Source organism: Schistocerca serialis, chromosome 2 (genome assembly GCF_023864345.2).
Source record: "Schistocerca serialis cubense isolate TAMUIC-IGC-003099 chromosome 2, iqSchSeri2.2, whole genome shotgun sequence".
Taxonomy (NCBI): domain Eukaryota; kingdom Metazoa; phylum Arthropoda; class Insecta; order Orthoptera; family Acrididae; genus Schistocerca; species Schistocerca serialis.
The window spans coordinates 693,683,639-693,705,016 of record NC_064639.1 but is presented as its reverse complement, the minus strand read 5'-3'; the positions used below and the strand labels follow the sequence as shown (position 1 = coordinate 693,705,016).

General features: G+C 38.6%; 1 protein-coding gene across 3 annotated transcripts in view; it reads right to left on the bottom strand.

Annotated features, from left to right (window-relative positions):
- Positions 1-21,378, bottom strand: part of LOC126457836 (mucin-2-like) — a 103,152-nt gene that overhangs the window by 52,309 nt on the left and 29,465 nt on the right. For 2 of the 3 annotated variants that reach the window (XM_050094468.1, XM_050094467.1), the window contains exon 2: positions 7,850-7,980. In XM_050094468.1, coding sequence (XP_049950425.1) covers positions 7,850-7,980 — 131 coding nt within the window. Of the gene's footprint in view, positions 1-7,849; positions 7,985-21,378 lie in introns of those variants that run through there. The other variant, XM_050094469.1, reaches the window with a different exon arrangement.

The window sequence follows — 21,378 nt, the reverse complement described above, 5'->3', positions numbered from 1 at the left end:
GTAACATTGCAGAGCGATATGAAGTGGGACAAGCGTGTAATGGCAGTTGTGGGGAAGGCAGATAGTTGTCTTCGGTTCATTGGTAGAATTTTGGGAAGATGTGGTTCATCTGTAAGGGAGACCACTTACAACACACTAATACAAGCTATTCTTGAGTACTGCTCAAGCGCTTGGGATCCCTATCAGGTTGGATTGAGGGAGGACATAGAAGCAATTCAGAGGGGGGCTGCTAGATTTGTTACTGGTAGGTTTGATCATCATGCGAGTGTTACGGAAATGCTTCGGGAACTCGGGTGGGAGTCTCTGGAGGAAAGGAGGCGTCCTTTTCATGAATCGCTACTGAGGAAATTTAGAGAACCAGCATTTGAGGCTGACTGAAGTACAATTTTACTGCTGCCAACTTATATTTCGCGGAAAGACCACAAACATAACATAAGAGAGATTAGGACTTATACAGAGGCATATAGGCAGTCATTTTTCCCTCGTTCTGTTTGGGAGTGGAACAGGGAGAGAATATGCTAGTTGTGGTACGAGGTACACTCTGCCATGCACTGTATGGTGGATTGCGGAGTATGTATGTAGATGTAGATGTAGATGTAGATGGACCAGAACCAGAAATAACTGTTGATAGAATGAAAGTTCCCAGCACTGCTTGTAATGGATTCCCATTCGTACTAAAGCGATTGCTGCTAGAGTGCAGCAGGACACAACTCTACATTGTTGTCAGAATTCTTTGGTTTTAATATAGATACTGATTGTCTTAATAAGAATACAAAGTGTGGTTCTCTACGATATCTGTAGTGTGAGTATATTTTATTAAAATTGCTTGTAAATGAAGGAAGGATGGCAGAAGTGGTTGTGCTAAAACTCTTTTCAGTGTTAAGGTCATTGGATGTGGAGTGCAAGCCAGGACTGGACAGGTACAGGTTCAGAAAATGAGTCAAGACCTTGACTGAGGAACCACTGTGGCATTTTCCTAAAGTGATTTACAGAAGCAGTGGGCATCCTAAATCTCAACAGTCAAATGGTATTATGAACCCTGCTGATCCTGAGTACTATTCCACTCTCTTAATCTCTGTGCTACAAGTTCAGTTTGAATCAATGATATAAAGTTTAACGACATAATAACAGTGTTCAGATACACTAGTATTCACCAACTTGGAGCTCTCTCTCTCTCTCTCATTCACCCACTCTCTCTGCAGATTAATGGGTTGGGTTGGGTTGTTTGGGGGAAGAGACCAAACAGCAAGATCATCAGTCTCATCAGATTAGGGAAGGATGGGGAAGGAAGTTAGCCGCGCCCTTTCAAAGGAACCATCCCGGCATTTGCCTGGAGCGATTTAGGGAAATCACAGAAAACCAAATCAGGATGGCTGGACGTAGGATTGAACTGTTGTCCTCCCGAATGCGAGTCCAGTGTGCAGATTAATCTATCTGTTTTTTTTTAATATTTACTAGTCCTCTGTTGTAGAGTACGTCATCAGTGTATGTTCATGTTCTAGTGTACAGGTTAAAATATTTGAATCACAAATACTGAAAAGATTTCTTAAAAGCAGAACTTTCTTTTAGTCTGAGCTTGTAGTTATAGATTTATTTGGAACAACTGTGCTCTTTGAAACACACTGCACAATTTTTATTGAAGACAGTTTCAGTGAGATCTTTACCCAGTAATATGACAATAAGCAGGTAGCCTTTAATGACCTCATTATTGATGGAGTGATAAACCCTAAGCTCCCTTCCTTCCTTAAGTGGGTAGTTGTGTAGTTTCTGTTTCACAAGTATATGTCAGAAATACAGCATGTTCACACATGAAAAACAAAAGCTTATGTTCACTAACTTGTTTCTTAAAAGATAATTCTCTCATTTGTTATAATAACCCTTTTTATATAATGAAAAATAAATTTATATTTTTTACACACAATCAAAGCAGACTACAAAATCAGTATCACATTTCTTAATCATGATAAAAAAAAAACATTATTGCCAATAGATCCTATCTGACAAGACAGAATAAGATAGTTCAGAACTTTCAAAAAGTAAACAAATTTGCTAGCACAATGTGAAATTATGTGTGGATGTCCTTGATGGGCATTCAGTAGCGCTGTGCTACATGATTTTTAACTCTAAATGATTGAAACAAGTGGCAAGTGACAGTGTTTGTGTGTAATACATACGTGAATATACCTCTCAATCTAATTAGTATCTAACAAGTATATAATAGGTGCACATTTAAGATATAATAGGTAAGTGATAGCTAAATATTACAATGATTTTTCTTTGCATTTTTCCAATCCTGTATGTTTAAATATCTCTCTTTCACCACTAGGAATTTTATTTCATAATTTTAATGATTTTACAGGGTGTTTAGCTCACCCATCATGGTGTATGGCATACTGATTTGTTAGAGCCTTACATGCATATGATGTGACCAGCACAATCTGTAATTTGCCTGGTTCTAGAACCAGTTAATATTTCATAATTCTATTTTCACTCAGATTACTTATAAGACAGTCCTCATTAAATAGCATACAGTCTCATGTCATAGCTATGTTAATTACAGATAAATACATGTCAACATAGCTTGTCCAAATGGAGCTATAGTAACTTCCACTGCAATTACCATAGATACTAGTATTTACTCGAATCTAAGCCGCACTCGAATCTAAGCCGCACCTGAAAAATGAGACTCGAAATCAAGGAAAAAAAAAAAATTCCCGAATCTAAGCCGCACCTGAAATTTGAGACTCGAAATTCAAGGGGAGAGAAAAGTTTTAGGCCGCACCTTCAAATCGGAACAAAGTTGGTCCATTGTAATATGAGACACAATTTAGGTCGAATGAAAGACGATACAGCTACAATAGTTTGGTTTGAGTCGTAAGCTTAGCAGTTAAGCTTTACCAGGTAGCCATTGCTATGCGTCAGGTGCTGCGTCCGTATTTATACAGGTACCCTCCCTGTTTCACGTGCTTCGTGTGGTTTGAATCGATTGCTTATTTTGCTTTGATCTGATAAGTGCCGTTTTCTTTGTTATAGGCATTTACGTCACTCTAAGCTGACAATGCATTACTGTACTGTGTCATGCATTATTTGTCGCATTCTGATAGTGAGTGTTTACGGCCTGTCGCTGCTCGCGGCATGGCTTGCTTTTGTGCGCGCTACCGCCGCTTACAATTAAAAAAAGAGAGGAATTGTCTCATTAGCGAAACAATGGCAAGTGACTGCTACTTGTTGTTACTTACACTGCTGCTTTCTTTGATAATGATCAACAAGAACCAAATAATAGACTGCATTTGATAGAACATGTTCTGAACGAGAGTTAGGCGAAAATTTTTCTCCGTTTGAAAATCTTTGCGGCCGTTTCTTTAGTACATCAAATTCTGCACAGAAATTAGTCATTTTAGATTTAAAAATCCAGTCAGTTGCCGTGCTTCATTTCCGACTGTATCACTATTAGGCATAAGAATAATACGAATATAAACATGACACGATACGTATATTCTTCCACGTTTGCTGTTGTCTCACTGTAGTTTCGTAGTTTATTAGGCAGACAGGATTTAAATGAGATAGCAGCAAACACGAAAGAATACATGGCAAAATGTTTATATTCGTATTATTCTTATGGTGAAGAGAAAACTGCACGTGATTCACATTTCATCAGGATCCTATTAGCAACAGTCTTGCCAGTCGGATTTTCGTAGTACATTGAAATTCTGCTACTTTCGAAGATGAACAATACGGAATTTGTATTTACTTCGTTGGATAATGTATGAAAATGCAGTGGTCGAAACTCGGGGCGGAGAAAAAAAAGCTCGTCTTCCACTTTTTTTTTTAATTTATTAACTGACGCAGAGGTTTTGGCGCCAGTATTTATCTCTGTGCCTACAAAGCATGCCTGTGTAGCGCTACATACATTCGATGGCAGAAGTTAGTTGTGACGGCACCTACCAACATTTTTCAGAACTTCCGCTTGCTTTGCACTCGATTCTAAGCCGCAGGCGGTTTTTTGGATTACAAAAACCGGAAAAAAAGTGCGGCTTAGATTCCACCAATGTACATTTCACATAAGAACCATGGATATAAGGGAAATTAGAGCTCTTATGGAGGCATATAAACGGTTGTTTTTTCCTCACTCTATTTGTGAGTCAAACAGAAAAGGAAATGACTAGCAGTGGTAAAATGTTACCTCTGCCTTGCACTATAAGTGGCGTGTGGAGTATGTATATAGATGTAGATGAGATCTCAAAGAAATTAATTCAACCAAATTTCACTCTTCAAAATCATGAAAACAGTTCGGGAGACCACTTGCATACGAAAGGCAAAGGTCCCGAGTCGAGTCTCAGTCCGGCACACAATTTTAATCTGCCAGGAAGTTTCAGTTTGGGAGAAAGTTAAAACAAAATTAGAATTTAACATTTATCTGTTTTGAAAGCCAAACTAATTGCTGTCTTATTGGAACATTTGTGATTACATACCTAAACACAGGGATTAAGTTGAAATTGCAATTTTAAATGTTTTTTGGGCAGAACTATGTGGACACTCTAATGGGAGACATTACTGTATGGCTTATGCCTGATTCAGAAGTGAGAAACCTCATGTTAAAGAAACTGGTTCCTCCTGTGATAGAAGTAATGTGAATAGCTGAATTATGTTTATAGTGGAAGAAGACAGCACTGCAGCCGGCTCTTTGGCACTGGTCATGCAAGATGCCATGCCTCCTCTGGTGGGACCTTCACCTGCCCCGTGACCAGGGCAGCACCATAAACCCATACCACCAGCAATGAGCCACACTAGTGGTGGCACCATTGCCTGGCTGTGAATATTGTTTACTTCACCACGCAACTCTGTGTATGACCCCGATGGTACGAAAGTTGCCACGGGTGCAACAAAAAGGGACACTTGTAAGAGGTAAATATTAGCAGTAATGTTGCTAACCTGCCCCAGCCTGCAGAAGTGAATTAGTTGAGTTAGCAATCTACAGGAGTGCCAAAATCACGAAATACACCCCAAAAACTGTAATTTGATGTGCTATTGGTGAAGACCCTGTGAGATTACTTTTGGGAGTCAGTGCTTCTGTGTTTTTATTAAAACAAATCTTTGAGTCTATGTACATTAACACATGCCTTTGTTAAAAAAAATTCCATTTTACTTATTTATAACCAACTCATATATAAAGTAAATTTTTTTGTGGTAGCTGAATCCAGGGTTGTTTTTAGAATTGACTCTTTACATGCTTTTGGATTTCCAAATTTTTGCACCTGGACATGGGAAGATAAACAGTTTTGAAGCTCACTTTACTCTTCAAATGACAGCAATCCCACATTTCTTCAAAGGCCATCTGGTGCCCTTTGCTCTTAAGAATGACCTCAAAACAGAGATGGATAGGTTCACCCATTGTGATGTGTTAACACCAACTCCTCATAGTCAGTGAGCCACTGCCCTAATCACAGTATCCAAATCCAATGGTACATAGGGACTTCATGGTGATTTCAAAGTAATGATCAATACACAAGCTGAAGTGGAAATTTATTCTCTAATGACTCACAGAATCTTATTTTCAAATCCCCTTGGATGCTGAATCAAAATCTTACTAGGGCTAAACATGTCATATAGCCTTACCATGAAAATCAGTTACCTTTCAGAATCTGTTCAGACACTGCCATATTTCAGCATTTTATGAATCAACTACTGCAGGGCATCCCAACTGTGCTGCATATGATGACAATAATTTGGTCACATGTGCAACTCCTCAAGATCACCTTCACCACCTTGAGCTTTTGTTCCAGAGGCTAACAGTGAGACGTAATGCAACATGTACAAGTGTTCTTTCTTGCAATCTCCCTTGTCATATTTAAGGTTTAAACTCACAGCAAACAGACTGGAACCATTGAGAGATTATGTATCAATAAAATGCAGACCCCACCTCTTCTGAGAACATCAAAGAATTTCAAGTCTTTCTGGGAAACGTCAATTATTATGGCTGAAACTGCAAACCTGGCAGAACTCTATCACCTACTGAAATAGCTACAATGCCAAGACACACGTTTTCAGTGGTTACATACTTGTCAACAGGCTTTAAAAGATTGCCTCAAGTGAACACCATGGTTAACAATGTATACTCCTGGTCTGCCTCTGGTAGTAGCAACTGATGCATCCCTGATGCGTCAGTGCAGTTTTATTCCATAAATACCCTGACAGCACCGAGTGCCATGTAGTTTATGCTTCAAAAACATTTTCAAATTCTCAGCAATGCTGCTCTCAAACAGAGTGAGAGGCTCTCGCCATTACTTATCCTGTTCAAAAATTTAAATTATTTCTTTATATAAAGAAACTTCATTGCTCACCATCTTTGATCCCAAACACCTCTTACCAAACTGGACTGCACATTGCTTGCAATTCTGAGCGCTATACTTGTTTAATTTTCATTGTTCTATCCACTACTGACCAGTGGCATTACACACCAACTTGATGTGCTGCTCTGATTCCTAATGGGAACTGACCTAGCCTTTGACTTAAATGAAATGGTGTGTTTCCAACTCAACTCAAATTTGGATTTGCCAGTTTCATCCTTTCCCTTAACATCACAAGATGTCACAGTCACCATCCACAAGAAGCCTATGTTACATCATCTCACTCAGTTTGTGCAACATGAGTGGCCAGACATACTTGCCAAATTTCATCCCTATCACCCTTAGTGGCATCAACTACACCTTAACCAAAAAGTTCAATAGTGGGTTTCAGACAAGGACCACTGCCTCGTCCTGATTCCACCTCCTCTGCCACAAGTGTTGTGCCTCCTCCACACTACCCACTGGAGCATGACCTGGATGAAAAGTTCGATGGGATAACATGTATTCTGGCTACATATTAATTCCACCATCATGGACCTGATCTACCAACATTCTGCCTGTCAGTCACAACAAACTGCACCTCCCAAGCATTTCTTTTCCTTGGCAGTGCAGCAGAATCATGCAGGTGTAGCCATTTACATTTTGCTATCCCATTTTGCGGCTCATGATTGTTCTTCTCATTCCCCTTTTTCATTATGTATGTCTCAGATCACTACTATTGCATCCTTGGAAAGATGCGGAATACTTTAGCTGCTCCTTTAAAATCAGTCCCACAAGGCAGTTATGTCAAACAAAATATCTAATGCTCTCAGTAGCTTTGTAGCAGCTTACAGGGCCACCTTAATTGAGGGCTGCAGCTGTCCTATCTCTGCGTTCTGCAGCAATGTCCACTCTCGAACACACAACAGCAGGATGTCATCTCCTCTGGTGGTTACTGCTTGGAGGGTGGGGAGTGGTGGGTGTAATGGCACCATCTGATGTTACCATGGACAATGAGTAGTTAGGGAAACATCACTATTGGCCCTAATCAGATGTGCTGATCCTCAGGTGTGCCCTATGAAAAGATCATGCCAGACTCTAGCATACAAGCCAGCGCAGAGCTGGCCTAAGCCAGTGTTGGTGCAAGCAGTGGACTGTGGATGATGAGTGTCAGTGAACTGGCTGCGGAATTATTCTGGTGGACTCCATTTGTAATAGATGGAACTTTGATAGGGCCTGGGCTGTTCTTTATGTAGGCACACAGTGTACTCTGACTGAATGAAGATAGCTAATCCACATTGAAAGACTACCAATTAAGACTACATTGCCCAAAGTATACTGGACATTTAACAATTTTTATTGCCAAATACGCACTTGTTTATATTATAGTTCACTGAGGGACCAAGAACCCAAGCAGAAGTTGAATTTTAAGAATTATTTTTTGTGTGTGTATTTTACTTATGGATTAAATTACAACATTATCCTAATTTTGACTATAGAGGCTTAGTCTGCTTAATACTGACCTGAATAATCGCTATTCCAAATCCATTAGTTACATCTACCATAGCATCTCGTGGTCTCCAGTGTCTGATAAGGGTTTCCCATTGTCTCTGACAGTTAGTTATTTGAGCCAGCAAAACACATAATATTATATCTGAAAAGTACGACAAGATATTTTGTTAGAAAAACCATAAATGCATTTTGTTAAATGTGCACAGCAAATATAAAACTGCAACACACAAAGGCAATGAAGAACCTGAACTTTAAAAAAGAAAAATATTGATTTCTTCTATAGCCAGAACATAAGGAATGTATCTTGGGAAGATAACACCCACAATAAACATTGGGAGTAATGAAAACTATGAGGTGTAGTCATAAAGGTCTAATTATGATTTTTTTAAAAAAAAAAAAAAAAAGTTATGTGATTAATTTTTTGTGTGTCTGTAGGTACTCATCTGCAGTCTTGCTAAAAATTGAAATCCCACTGCCACAGTACCTCAAAATGATGCTATGGGCACAAAAACACAGTGCCAGCCAACTGACAAAGTGGAGTATAATACGACTGTTCATTTTCTGCATTTGAAGTGGAAAAATGCTCTAAAATCTATGCTGAGTTGATGGACGTGTATGGAAACAATGCCACATCCTATGATGCAGTGGTTGAGTGGCACAGACACTTCCATTGTGGTCAGACGTGGTGAATGATGAAGAATAATGTGGCAGACCATCTCCCTGAGAAGAATTGGGAAGCATAACAGAGGTCACTGCCCACTGTGTTCACGACTACTCACACCCATTCCAAAAGCTCATTGATCTGAAGCAGCAGCAGAAAAGTTGACACTATATCAGACCAATCTAGATGACTTTCTTAGCCACCTCCATTGACTCTCCATGAAGGCTTCACAAGTCTTTATTATGGCAGATGTCATTAAGCAGTAATCTTCAGACAAGGGGATCCATATGAAACTTTTGAGCTTTTATATCTCTAAATAATGACAGTATTTGGAATGAGAGATGCCAATGAAAAAAGGATAGTTGTAGGAATGGTGATAAAACACCTTTAATAATAACTGAACCACTGGAAATGATAATTCTTAATTTATGATAGGCCCTTGTATAAACATTTCCATGATCATAATTCTGAACAAAATCCTTTATAGAGCATTACAATGCTTCAGTGTAAATGATATCTGATGTGAGAATGTAATCCTCATGTACTTTTTGTTTTTCATTTTCTTTAAGGAATACAAAAATGTTAGTTGATTTAGTTACCCTTGAAAAGGCTACATACAACTGTCCATGTGTAAAGATGGGATTTGGTAAACACAATCATACTCTATAAAGTGTTTGTTCCTGTGATTTGTTGACAGTGATCAAAAATATACTTTTAATATGCAACTCTCTTCTTGTCAATTGAAACAGCATGCTTGGATCATATGATGTTAAGTTTATCCATTGTATTACAACAGTTTTCCTGGTGTCAGTCAGCTGAGCATTACTTGTAAGCAGAGGACGCTTGTGAAACTTTCACACTTTTAAGGTTATAAATAAATGTAGTCATTGGGAAAGGGTTGTTGTGGGAATGACCAGAAAACACTTTTAGAAAAGAATTGAGCAATGTGAAATAATAAACATGAACCTATGAAACATCCCTTGTATATAATAATTTTGGACAAAATTCAGTTACAGTAAGCATGTTAGGCCATAGTGGCAATAGGTAAATCATAGTTCAAGGTGACAATGACAAATATGTTAGTCATTTTGGAAAGTATATTCGTTTAGAAAAGCCAATTTGTACGATGAGCAGAGATAATGGATTACAACAGTGGTCACTGTTATCATGTATGACAATGCTGTATATAAATTATCCACATAATAATTACTTTAAAATAAATAAAATGGTATTTGTAATAAGACTATATGAAATGGGAATCCCTTATTCATGATTAATAAAGTAGCTTCATAAAATATGGGTATGAAGCTGGGCATCCATGATGCCCTTTTGCCTGTGATAATTAAATGTCTCTTTTATGTTAAAATATTCCACAATTAATAAATTCTAATGCAAAATTGGTATGCAGTGTCAGAAGCCAGTTAAAAAACTTGTCCACAATTAATAAGTTTTAATACGACATAGGTATGCAGTGTCAAAAGGCAGTTAAGAAACCTTTCTAACAGCAGTACCTCATTCTTCCCTGTGGGGTTAGTATATGTTGAGAAAAATGGTTGTTGACTTGTGGAATAATATATATGTTGGACCACATAAGACACATTTAAAGTCATGTTTTCTTTTCCAGCATACTAAGTAACATGATACAGAATACATACAAGTACATATTTTTGTGAGATACCTACTGTTTTTCTGGGTTATGCAGATTTGTAGTGGTACCTACAGTTGTTGGAAAGTAAACTTAGATAACTTATTTGTTTATTTCTTTCAATATTCTTCATAGTTTCAGTAGACATGTTTCTTTTTTACATTTTTAATTTTATTTAAGCAGCAGCCTCAAAGGCTGCCAGCTGATTAGTGCAATTTATCTGTTACATCCTGTATAGTGAATACATGTCATAAATAAATAAAAATTTAGCTTTCAAACTCAGTCTTCTCCTAACTTAATACACTATATTATATAAAATAACAACTAAAACAGTTCTCAAGATACCTTGTTGCTATAATTATATGAAAGGAATCTGCTGTGATGAGGACTTGGACCTACTCATCTGGCAGTCATTAACACAGAGAGCCTATACAGGCAATGGAACTCTTTGCAGATGACAGACATGAGAGGGTCATGCTCCATCATGTCACCACGCAGTTATCCAAGTGCTGCCAGAGGTCACTGGCCCTGTGAACCTTTTCTCTTCCACAGGCTGTGTGACTGAAAATAATACCAGTTGCATCCTAGTGTACAGGCAGTACTTAAACCAACACTTGGGCCAAAATGTGTGAGTTCACTAACAGCCAGTTTCCTGGGCCAGGTACCAACTGAAAAAGCATTCCCACAATCAGAATGTCACTCTGGAGCCACTACCATGATGCTGTCACCATCCACATGAACCTTGCCATCCAGAAGCTGCCACCTTGGCCTCTACACCACAGAGACATGGCCACCTGCACCGTAACAGTTCTCTAATCATTAATTAGCACTACACTGGGCTTCAACTTTTGTGCACTCCTTCAGGACATTAACATTTGTTCATCCCCTCAAGACTTTAACTTGTGCATGGCTAATGCACTCTGATAATCGTACACTTAGTGATGCAAAAGTTCCACCATCCAATTTACAGTGACAGTTTCAGCCTGCAGCTATTATTTTTGTTTTCTCCATTTTTCAGAAGTGATTTGTGTTCAATTATTGTGTGACTTCAACTTAGGCTAGAGTCATTTATTCACCTTCAGCCTTCTGTTATTTATCTTGTTCATTAAATATTCTAAAAACAACTTGTTTTAAGTTAATATGTTAAACTTTAACTCCCCTCAGAGAAGATCATTTAGTTGTGTGTAATACAGTTTGCAATATTTACTGCCTGGGTGGTTTTCCTTGGGTCCACATCAGCGGACATATCAGAATCCAATAAAATTAATTCCTACACAAATGGTGATTCCCAACATCTCTCTTCTCTGCTTCATACTCAAAATATACAGGGTTTACTATTTCACTCTTTCAGTGTACTGAAGATATCGGGGAATCTATTTCGACCTTGAAAAAGAGTTACAAAAGACATAGGCCAATGAAATAGTGACAAGTTTTCAGAATGAGATTTTCACTCTGCAGCATAGTGTGCTCTGATATGAAACTTCCTGGCAGATTAAAACTGTGTACCGGACCGAGACTCGAACTTGGGACCTTTGTCTTTTGCGGGCAAGTGCTCTACCATCTGAGCTACCCAAGCATGACTCACACCCTGTCCTCACAACTTTACTTCTGCCAGTGTCTCATCTCCTACCTTCCAAACTTCACAGTAGCTCTCCTGTGAACCTTACACAACTAGCACTACTGGAAGAAAGAATATTGTGGAGACATGGCTTAGCCAAAGCCTGGGGGATGTTTCCAGAATGAGACTTTCACTCTGCAGAGTAGTGTGTGCTGGCACGAAACTTCCTGGCAGATTAAAACTGTGTACCAGACTGAGACATGTCTCCACAATATCCTATCTTCCAGGAGTGCTAGTTCTGTAAGGTACGCAGGAGAGCTTCTGTGAAGTTTGGAAGGTAGGAGACGAGATACTGGCAGAAGTAAAGCTGTGAGGACAGGGCGTGAGTCATGCTTGGATAGCTCAGATGGTAGAACACTTTACCGTGAAAGCAAAGGTCCCAAGTTCGAGTCTCAGTCCGGCACACAGTTTTAATCTGACAGGAAGTTTCTTAGTGACAAGTTGTTTTTGTAACTTTGTTAATCAACAGAATAAAGACATTAACTTTTTCTCAGATGGATATATAATTTTTTTGTTTACGTTATATTAATTATTGATGGGTGAAATGCAGTAATTGCTATTTTGTAGGTCTGAGAAATATGTTTATGATTGAGGTAATTAAATGACTTTCTACCCAGAGGCTTAAAAGAGCAAGGTAAGAAGTTCCTGGCTTGATAATGAAGGATTCTTTGCCTAATGTTGTTTCTGTGAGAATATTTCACCAGTTTTGTGGCACAAATTTCTTTAGATGCAGGACTAGGTATACACTAGAGGGCATAAATCTGGTGAATAGTGTGAATATTCCAACAATATATAAGTACTTTAAGTTTCCCAGTGTTCCTATTACCAAAGAACATTTATTGGCAGGTGTATTGCCCTGACAAAAAATTATTTCATTCTTTGACAATCTTGGCATGTCCCCTTACATGTTCATACCTAGACTGCTTAAAAAAGTTTGGAGCTACTTGCAGATCTACAAACATATGCATGCTTAGATCAAAGAGAGCAGGGAATGGAAGAATAAGCCTCATGAGAAAAAATATAACTTTACTGTGAAATAAAGAGAAACCAAAAATTAAAACTGAGACAGTCTGTTTGAAAGTGCACATCTTTGCACGTCACTGGAAGCAAAATCTGCTGGTATCATCCTTGGCATGCTGTAATCAAGATGCAAAAAAAAATGTTACTGTCTTCCATGGCGGCACTCCCAAGTTAAAGAGTGTATGAGGAGCGTTCCAGCAATGACTGCTTCAAGTTTCAACCAGTCCTAATGATGCTCAGTTGGAGTCATGTCAGCAGGTACCACAGGCCATTTCAATCGGCTGATCCCTGTCTCCTACAAGAAGGTACTCATGAGATGGGGCACTGTGATCTTGCAATATTGTCTTGCAAGATGAGTGTAGTGCCAAAATGTTGATTGTAGAGGTGGACAATAGGTTGCAGGAGCCTGCTGTAATACTGCACAGCCATCAAATTATCTTTGAAATGTGACAAAAAATGTCTGACATTAGTACCCAATATGGGCCCAAAACATCACTGACCTACTATCCTACTGAGCCCATGAGACTGTATGCCTGAGATGTGCACTAGTATGTGGTTGCCTCCACACTCTTCCATGATGATGACTGTGCTTCAGACAAATCCTGTACTAGTTGATGAAGAAAATTTCATGCCACTGATGCAGGTTCCATTCCAGGTGTTCCCTTTCCCCACTATGATGCTGGGGGCTTGACTGCTGTTTGCAATAGAGGCCCAGATGCCACATTGATTGGGTAGAGATAGATGTATAATATGTTGGTGGACATAAGTCTTCCCAGATGTTATGAGAAAGGCAGTGTGTACACTGAGATATGGAAGTCGTGTGATAGTGGTATGCATATATACATGTGGTGGCAGTATCATGTACACAAGGCATAAACAGGCAGTGCATTGACGGAGCTGTCATTTGTACTCAGGTAACTCATGTGAAAAGGTTTCCGTCATGATTACGGCTGCATGGCAGGAATTAGCGGACTATGAATGTGGAATGGCAGTTGGAGATAGATGCTTGGGCCATCCCATTTTGGAAATCATTAGGTAATTCTATACTGTGAGATCCACAGTGTCAAGAGTGTGTCAAGAATGCCAAAGTTCAGGCATTACCTCTCACCACAGAAAACACATTGGCCAATGGCCTTTACTTAATGACTGAGAGCAGCAGCGTTTACATAGAGTTGTCAGTGTTAATAGACAAGCAACACTGTGTGAAATAACTGCAGAAATCAGAGTGAGACATACAATGAAGATATCTGTTAGGACAGTGTGATGAAGTTTGGCATTAATGGGCTATGGCAGCAGACAACTGACGCGAATTCCTTTGCTGTCATCATGACATTGCCTGCAGTGCCTCTCCTGGGCTCTTGATCACATCATTTGGACCCTAGGTGACTGGAAAACTGTGGCCTGTTCAGAAGCGTCCCAATTTCAGTTGGTAAGAGCTGATGGTAGGATTCAAATGATGAAGCCAGGGATGCAAGTTGTCAAGAAGGCACTGTGCAAGCTGGAAGTGGCTCAATACGGTGTGGGCCGTGGAATGGACTGTGTTTATGTAGAATGGACTGGGTCCTCTGACTGGAAATGGTTATGTTTAGCTTCTTGGAGACCATTTGTAGTCATTGATGGACTTCATATTCCCAAAGGATAATGTCATGTCACTGGGCCACAGTAATTCTTGATTTGTTGAAGAACATTCTGGACCATTTGAATGAATGATTTGGCCACCCAGATCCCCTGACATGAATCCCGTTGAACATTAATGGAACGTAATTGAGAGGTCAGTTCATGCACAACATTCTGCATTGACAATACTTTGGGAAATATTGATGGCTAAATAGGCAGCAAAAGCATGTAGTTCACCGGCCGGAGTGGCCGAGCGGTTCTAGGCGCTTCAGTCTGGAACCGCGGGACCGCTACGGCCACAGGTTCGAATCCTGCCTTGGGCATGGATGTGTGTGATGTCCTTAGGTTTCAGTACTTCTAAGTTCTAGGGGACTGATGACCCCAGAAGTTAAGTCCCATAGCGCTCAGAGCTCATAGTTCTGCATGGGAATTCCAACAACTTATTGAGTCTATGCCACATCGAGCTGCTGTACAATGCCAGGCAAAAGGAAGTCCAACACAATATTAAGAGGTATCCCGTGACTTTTGTCACCTTAGTGCAGTTTTGTTGCTTTCTCCTAGGAGTAACAATCAATACTTTGTAGATAGTTGTGATTAACTGGTGTTGTTGACTGCAGGAGGTAGAACTTCAATATTTTGTGCAGTGAGTGAATGTTCAAATGGGCTTCACTGTGGAGTATGTCAGTTCAGACAACAATTTCCTGTACTGACAAACCATCTTGACTAAGGTTGAAATGCCTCTGCAAGAAATACTGTTAGGCTCAAAAGTGTATGGAAGCATACTGTCCCATCCATGCACTGATGAAGCAGGTCACACATATAAATGTACAGTCGTGGACAAAACGAGCGAGACCCCTCGCCTTTTTGTTATGCTGATCTGCACAGCTTTAAAGTCTGCTACACAGCATAACAGGCAAGGCGACGAAGTGCTACCAACATACTATGCACAGGTGTAAAATTGAAAAACTATCCGAAATTTGTCAGACTGTTTTCAATCATGTGTAAGACTATATTAATGCTGATTAGTGTGTTAACCACAACACCTAAATATAAGATATAAATGAAAGAAGAAACGCTAATTAGTAAGAACTGTACTATTAAAAATGAATTTCAGCTTATCGAGATGACATAACTGTTTTAGTAAGACAAAGTACCCCATACCGTTACGAATTAGCAAAATATTATGCGCATTCAGCTGCGAAATGGTCTGTGTCAATATTCAGACCAGTCATACTGGATTACCGTTGCTGACCTACCATAAAAGTGTGCAAATATAGCAATGTGTGAAGATTTATAACGAAATTCAGTTAAAAATCATTCAGTGCCACACTTAAGTCAATTCAATCATTGACAGAAGCGGAAAAAGTAGGCAGTAACAAGCCTTGGTGGAGTAAAAAAGTGAGCTATGTCAACACAATCTAAAGGTACGACCGTTTATGTGAAGAAAATTTACGCGAAAGGTCAAAAAATGGCTTTAAGAACTATGCGACCAAGCTGCTTAGGTCTTCAGTCCCCTAAATCTAGAACTACTTCAACCTACTTAACCTAACACACATCCATGCCCGGGGAAGGATTCGAACTGACGGCGCAAGCAGCGGCGCGGTCTGCGATATGACGCCGTTGAACACAGGGCTAACCCATGCCGGCAAGCTGTTTATATCATCTGGTGTTGGTAAAAAGTTATTCACTTCTGGTGAATGATTTTCTGCGCAGTTCATTTAAGATAGAATAACTACAATATATTTGATGTTATCGAAGAGTAAGGACACCTAATTCATTTCCCCTTGTCTTTATTTATGATGTTAGATTCGCAATTTGAGCGTACATACTATACATAACCACACTTTAGATCCAAGTCACATTCACAGATATGCAAATAAAACACATTGGCTTATACTTGAGGTATTTCGTGGTGGTGGTGGTGTGTTGGGGCTTATGGGCGCTCAACATCAAGGTCATTCCTATGAAGTGGTGGCAGACGATGCTGTGGCGTCTTCAAAGCGCGAGTTTCTCCAGTGCAAAGCGAACTTGCATAGTATGTTGGTAGCACTTCGTTGCCTTGCCCGTTATGCTGTGTAGCAGACTTTAAAGCTGTGTGGATCAGCATAACGAAAAGGCGAGGGGTCTCGCTCGTTTTGTCCACAACTGTACATAGCCATTTCCCATGCTCAAAAGTGTTTGGATAAAGAGCAGACCAACAAAAACCAAGCAAGTCAGTTTTTTAGTAGTTTAATTGGCATAGAAGACTAGTGTGGTATTTTCCAGGTATTTACCATTAGCAAAGCAATTAATAAGAAGAAAGCTGTAACCTTTCCAGTAGTTGAAATAGCCTTTGTTTTTATGGTGCTGTTGCACTGGCTTCCACTAACTATTGTAACACAATGTTCTCCAAAGAAACATATCACTGAACAAAATCAGTTGGATTCTATTTAAAACAATCCTCACACAGCTGACACAATGGTTCTCGCATTTCTTTTTTGTCAGCATACAACAGATGTGCCACCTATTTCACACTGGCTACGGATACATTGTGATAAAGTTATTAAATACAAGTAATTGAACCCAACAGAAGTGTTGAACACCTGGTAACACAACAATGACACAATATCTTTGTGCATCACCAGCTGGTGGGTGCATTTTAATTTCTGATGTAAAAAAGTGTAATGACATAAACTTCTATAGTAATCGTGTTAACAAATTTTTGAGATGTTGGGAAGAGCATACACTGAAAGTGTGCAATGCCAACAAAACTACAAATGTAAATAAAAAATGTGCCCAATTCCACATAATAATGTAAACAACTAAGAACACTACGACATGGCTTGTGGCCAAATTTTACAAGCACACGATGGTTTGTATTGTTATAATTGTTGTGGTAGTGAAAAGTGCTTCTAATTTGTCCCAGTTACCTATAAGAGTCGCAGGAAACAGACAAATTATTATTTGAAATTTTCAAAGGCTGTATGTGTGTCATTTCTTTAAAAATTTATGATTAGGGGGACCAGAAGTGCTTTTCTACTGCCAATGTATTGCCGGTACATGACTTTTGCTGAGATGAGTATCAGGGCCTATGGTACTAATAAACATTAACAGAGACCGGTGGCAAAACAGCTGATGAAACTTTATTTCATTTTTGTTTTAAACTTTCACTGCTGCTAAACATACAGTGTGAGTCCTTAATCATTTTCCATGAGTAAGATACCATAAATGCTCAATAGGAAGGTTTGGTGCCACTCATGCAGATCGCTGACAACATCCTGAACAAATTCTCAAGGTTCTCAAGGCACTGTGTCGAGCAGAGAAAGTAAGCTCTATCCACTGACTCCTAGCACATTGTCAGATGAGGGGCGGGGTGGGGGGAGGCTGGGTCAGGAGAATAAGACATGCTTTTGTCTCACAGTGCTGGCACCATAAATATGCTTACCGGTTTGGCATAGCACTGCATGACAATGAGTTCGTAACAGCCACAGTAAACACGAGTACTGTATGATTAAATTGTTAATGTTCGCAGCGGCCGGAGACAAAACATGAGCATGGCAGACTTCTGCCGCTCCAGAAATATGAAGCCCTGATTCAACACATTTTGAACAAATAACGTGGCAATAAATATTCAGTTAATTTCCTAAGAGAGAAATAAGTGTTTTGCATAGCCCATAATAATTAAGTTGTTCTCTTACAGGCACTAAACAATAAGCCTAAATACTTTGTCTCACAGTATTTATGCCTCTTGCTTAAATATCGATATTAATGAATATTTTATAGCTTGCTTAAATGTCCTGCCTTCAAGAAATCTACAGATATTAACTAAAAGTTTGCTTCAAAGCAATACAATACCGTACATTAAATATACCACTACTTGATTTAACAGTGACCCATCTTACTTTTGTACCATACAGTAAAATTGTGAAATTAATTTTTTCCAGCTAGAATAATTTTGTCACCAGAATCAGCGAAGTCACAAAAATTAAGAACAGGTTCAGTTCTGTAAGCTGCAGTTTCTTGGTTAAATGGTAAAAGTATTTGGTATTCAACCACCAGCGGGTAAGGTAAAAGCTGCCATTGTCCATGAATCAGAGTATTATGTTTTGAGGCATCTCGTGGTGGCACCTGCTTAAAAGCAACGTACAACATTGTTAGAGTCATAGGGCAAGTGTACTCAGTGGTTAGATCCTGTATAAGTCTGTAGCACTGTCTCCCTTTATTGTACCTCCATGCAAAAATAAGAACAACTCAGACCATTTAAAAATGAAGATAAAATAAGATTCGTACCCTGACCTTGTTCCTTTGTTACCTCACCTACAAAAACACATAAATTAAATTTTCGTTGCAAGGTTGGCACCTATCGCTTGTAACAAAATCTTCTATGTACCTTACAGTAATCTTTAACATCTTATTGCCCAGTGTGCCATGTTTGGCACATAACCACTTTATACAGGTATTTAATGTTAAATTTTAAGGCAACAATTTACTGGCCCATTGAGCCATACCTGGAACTATTTTCAACCATTTACCGTATTGTGCTGTTGCCTGGTGGCAGTTTAGTGAACTACAGTCAGTGAGCAGTTCCATCATCTGAGATAAACATGTGCTGCTCATAACCTCAATTTTTATGGCTGTAAAAACAAAAATTAAGGTAAGTACCTTTTTGTAAAATGTTATGTTGTTTATGCAGTCTATTTAAAGTTCATTACAGTAGTTTCAATTTGCAAAACATGCTTAGTTTACATTTTATAAGGTTTTTTGGGTTTGTGCCAAATTTGTCACAGTGGACATATACTGAAAAACTACTGCTTTTTGGTCTGCGCCAAAACTGGCACATTTCGCATTGAAGAATTACTTCATGCAATTTGGACAATGAAGTTTACTCTTTTCAGATGTCACTTTGTTAACTAAGAAGACATCACAATGCAACACCATTTGTAACTCCTGATGAGAGTGAAGGTAGTTTGGTAGATAACTCGGATGGGAACCCAGATTACACCCTTGACCATGACAGAAGGAACAAAATATCCTTATTTGGTGATAACTGAATTCTGCTTTCTATTTCTACAATGTAATTTACCTAAATTAAACTATAATAGTTGGACATTTACAGTAAAGTTATAATAATTTGTTACCTAATATCATCAAAGATGAAATGACTGGGGCTGTATCTTATATAACAGTCATTATAAATGTGTGATGTTTGAATAAAACAAGGTAGCAGTGAGTTTATTTCGTTTTGGGAAACAATGAAGCATGCTCCAATGACGGCACAGATGAAGGTGAAGAGAGTGGCCCTACAGCTTCTACAGCTCTAGCCACATAAAAAATCACTGAAGTAAAAGCACCTATTTGGCTTGAAGGGGATCCAGTAAGAGTGAGAAACCTTCATCACCAATGTTGGATTCAGGTAATGATCATATACGTCTCCAATTGACTACTTCAAAGTTTCTTTTTTTTTTTTTTTTTGTTTTTTTTTGCAAGGACCTTGTGACTTTAATTGTCACTCAGTCAAACTTGTACAGTGACTAATAAAATCTGAACAAGCCTCTGAATATCTCAGAGAAGGAAACAGAGCAGTTTATGGCATATGTATCTATATGAGCAATTATGGTCTACCTGGCAGTAGAACGTACTAGAATGGAAACATCCAAGTTGAGAAGGGAGCAAATGTTATGGCATATAACAGATGGGAGGAATTGGAGTCGAATTTACACTTCTGTAACAACAATCACATGCCTTCACAGAATGACCCCAACAGAGGTAGGCTTTATAAGATCCACACAATAGTTAATGCTCTTCAAAGTGAGTTAAAATAAATTCCCGTTGCGGAATCAATGCTCTGTGTTGATGAACATATTGTGCTTTTCAAAGTTCGTCTTCTCTAAACAAGAACAATCCAATGAAACCTCATCATTGGGGATATAAATTGTTTTCCTTTGTGACACCATGGACCTACTTCACAATTTTGAGATCTATACAGGTTGTGTACTACCTCAACCAATCCTTCTTAACACTAGAGCTAGCTCTTATTTTGTTTTATCTCACAATGAAAACAAAATCTAAATTTACTTTGACAATTGGTACGTATCACCAGCTTTGTTAATGACTCTGTGAAATAGTGGTTTCCAATCCCTAGGAAACATTCAACTACAATGATTCCCAAGCTTACAGTCTTCATCTAATAAAGAGATGAAAAATTAAGGATGTGGTTCTTAAGAGGAAGAAGAAACAGCAGGCATAGTCCATATCAATTCAGGCAGGCTAGGAAAAAATTTTACCTTCATAGCCTCAGACGTTATTGAATTTAGTATATGTTAAAATGAAGGACTAAATAAGTGTAACACATATTTTTTTGTTTTCTCCAAAAAAATTTCTGCTCCAAGATACAGCCCTCTAAAGATGACACTGCACATACCATTTTGAAGATACGAATTTTGGAAAAATTTTTAAAATGCTGTATCTCCTGTATCTCTGGAACAGTTCTAGATATTTTGCTGGGTTTTTTATTTGAAAGATAATTTCTTTGTGACTGCAAAGAAATCTCCCATTTGGACTTACCTGTCTAAGTTCTTTTACTAGAGTGTCCTGAACATTTTTTATAATTTATGCAAAAAAATTGTTTTTCAAAAATACCATTCGATAAAATTTTGAGTTTTTTTCTGTTGATTAGTACCATATAGTTCTACATTCCCTGAAAAGGAGAGCTTCCACTTTTCGGTTGAACAACTGAAATTTTTGCCATAGGCCTACATAAAACCTGTTTTATTACCACATTATCACATAACAGGCTAATAAAAATCAAAACCTAGCCTTATTTAACATAATTTTAGTTTTGAAAGATGAGTAAGAGACTCATTTCTCACGCATTTTAAATGGTTCCAAAGTGTATGTGAAAGACCCAAAGACTTAAAGGTTTCAATTTATATAACTTCTATGCACTCTGTTTTGTATTGAAATCAGCCAGTCAATGAACTAAAAATGTGTTCCACTACTT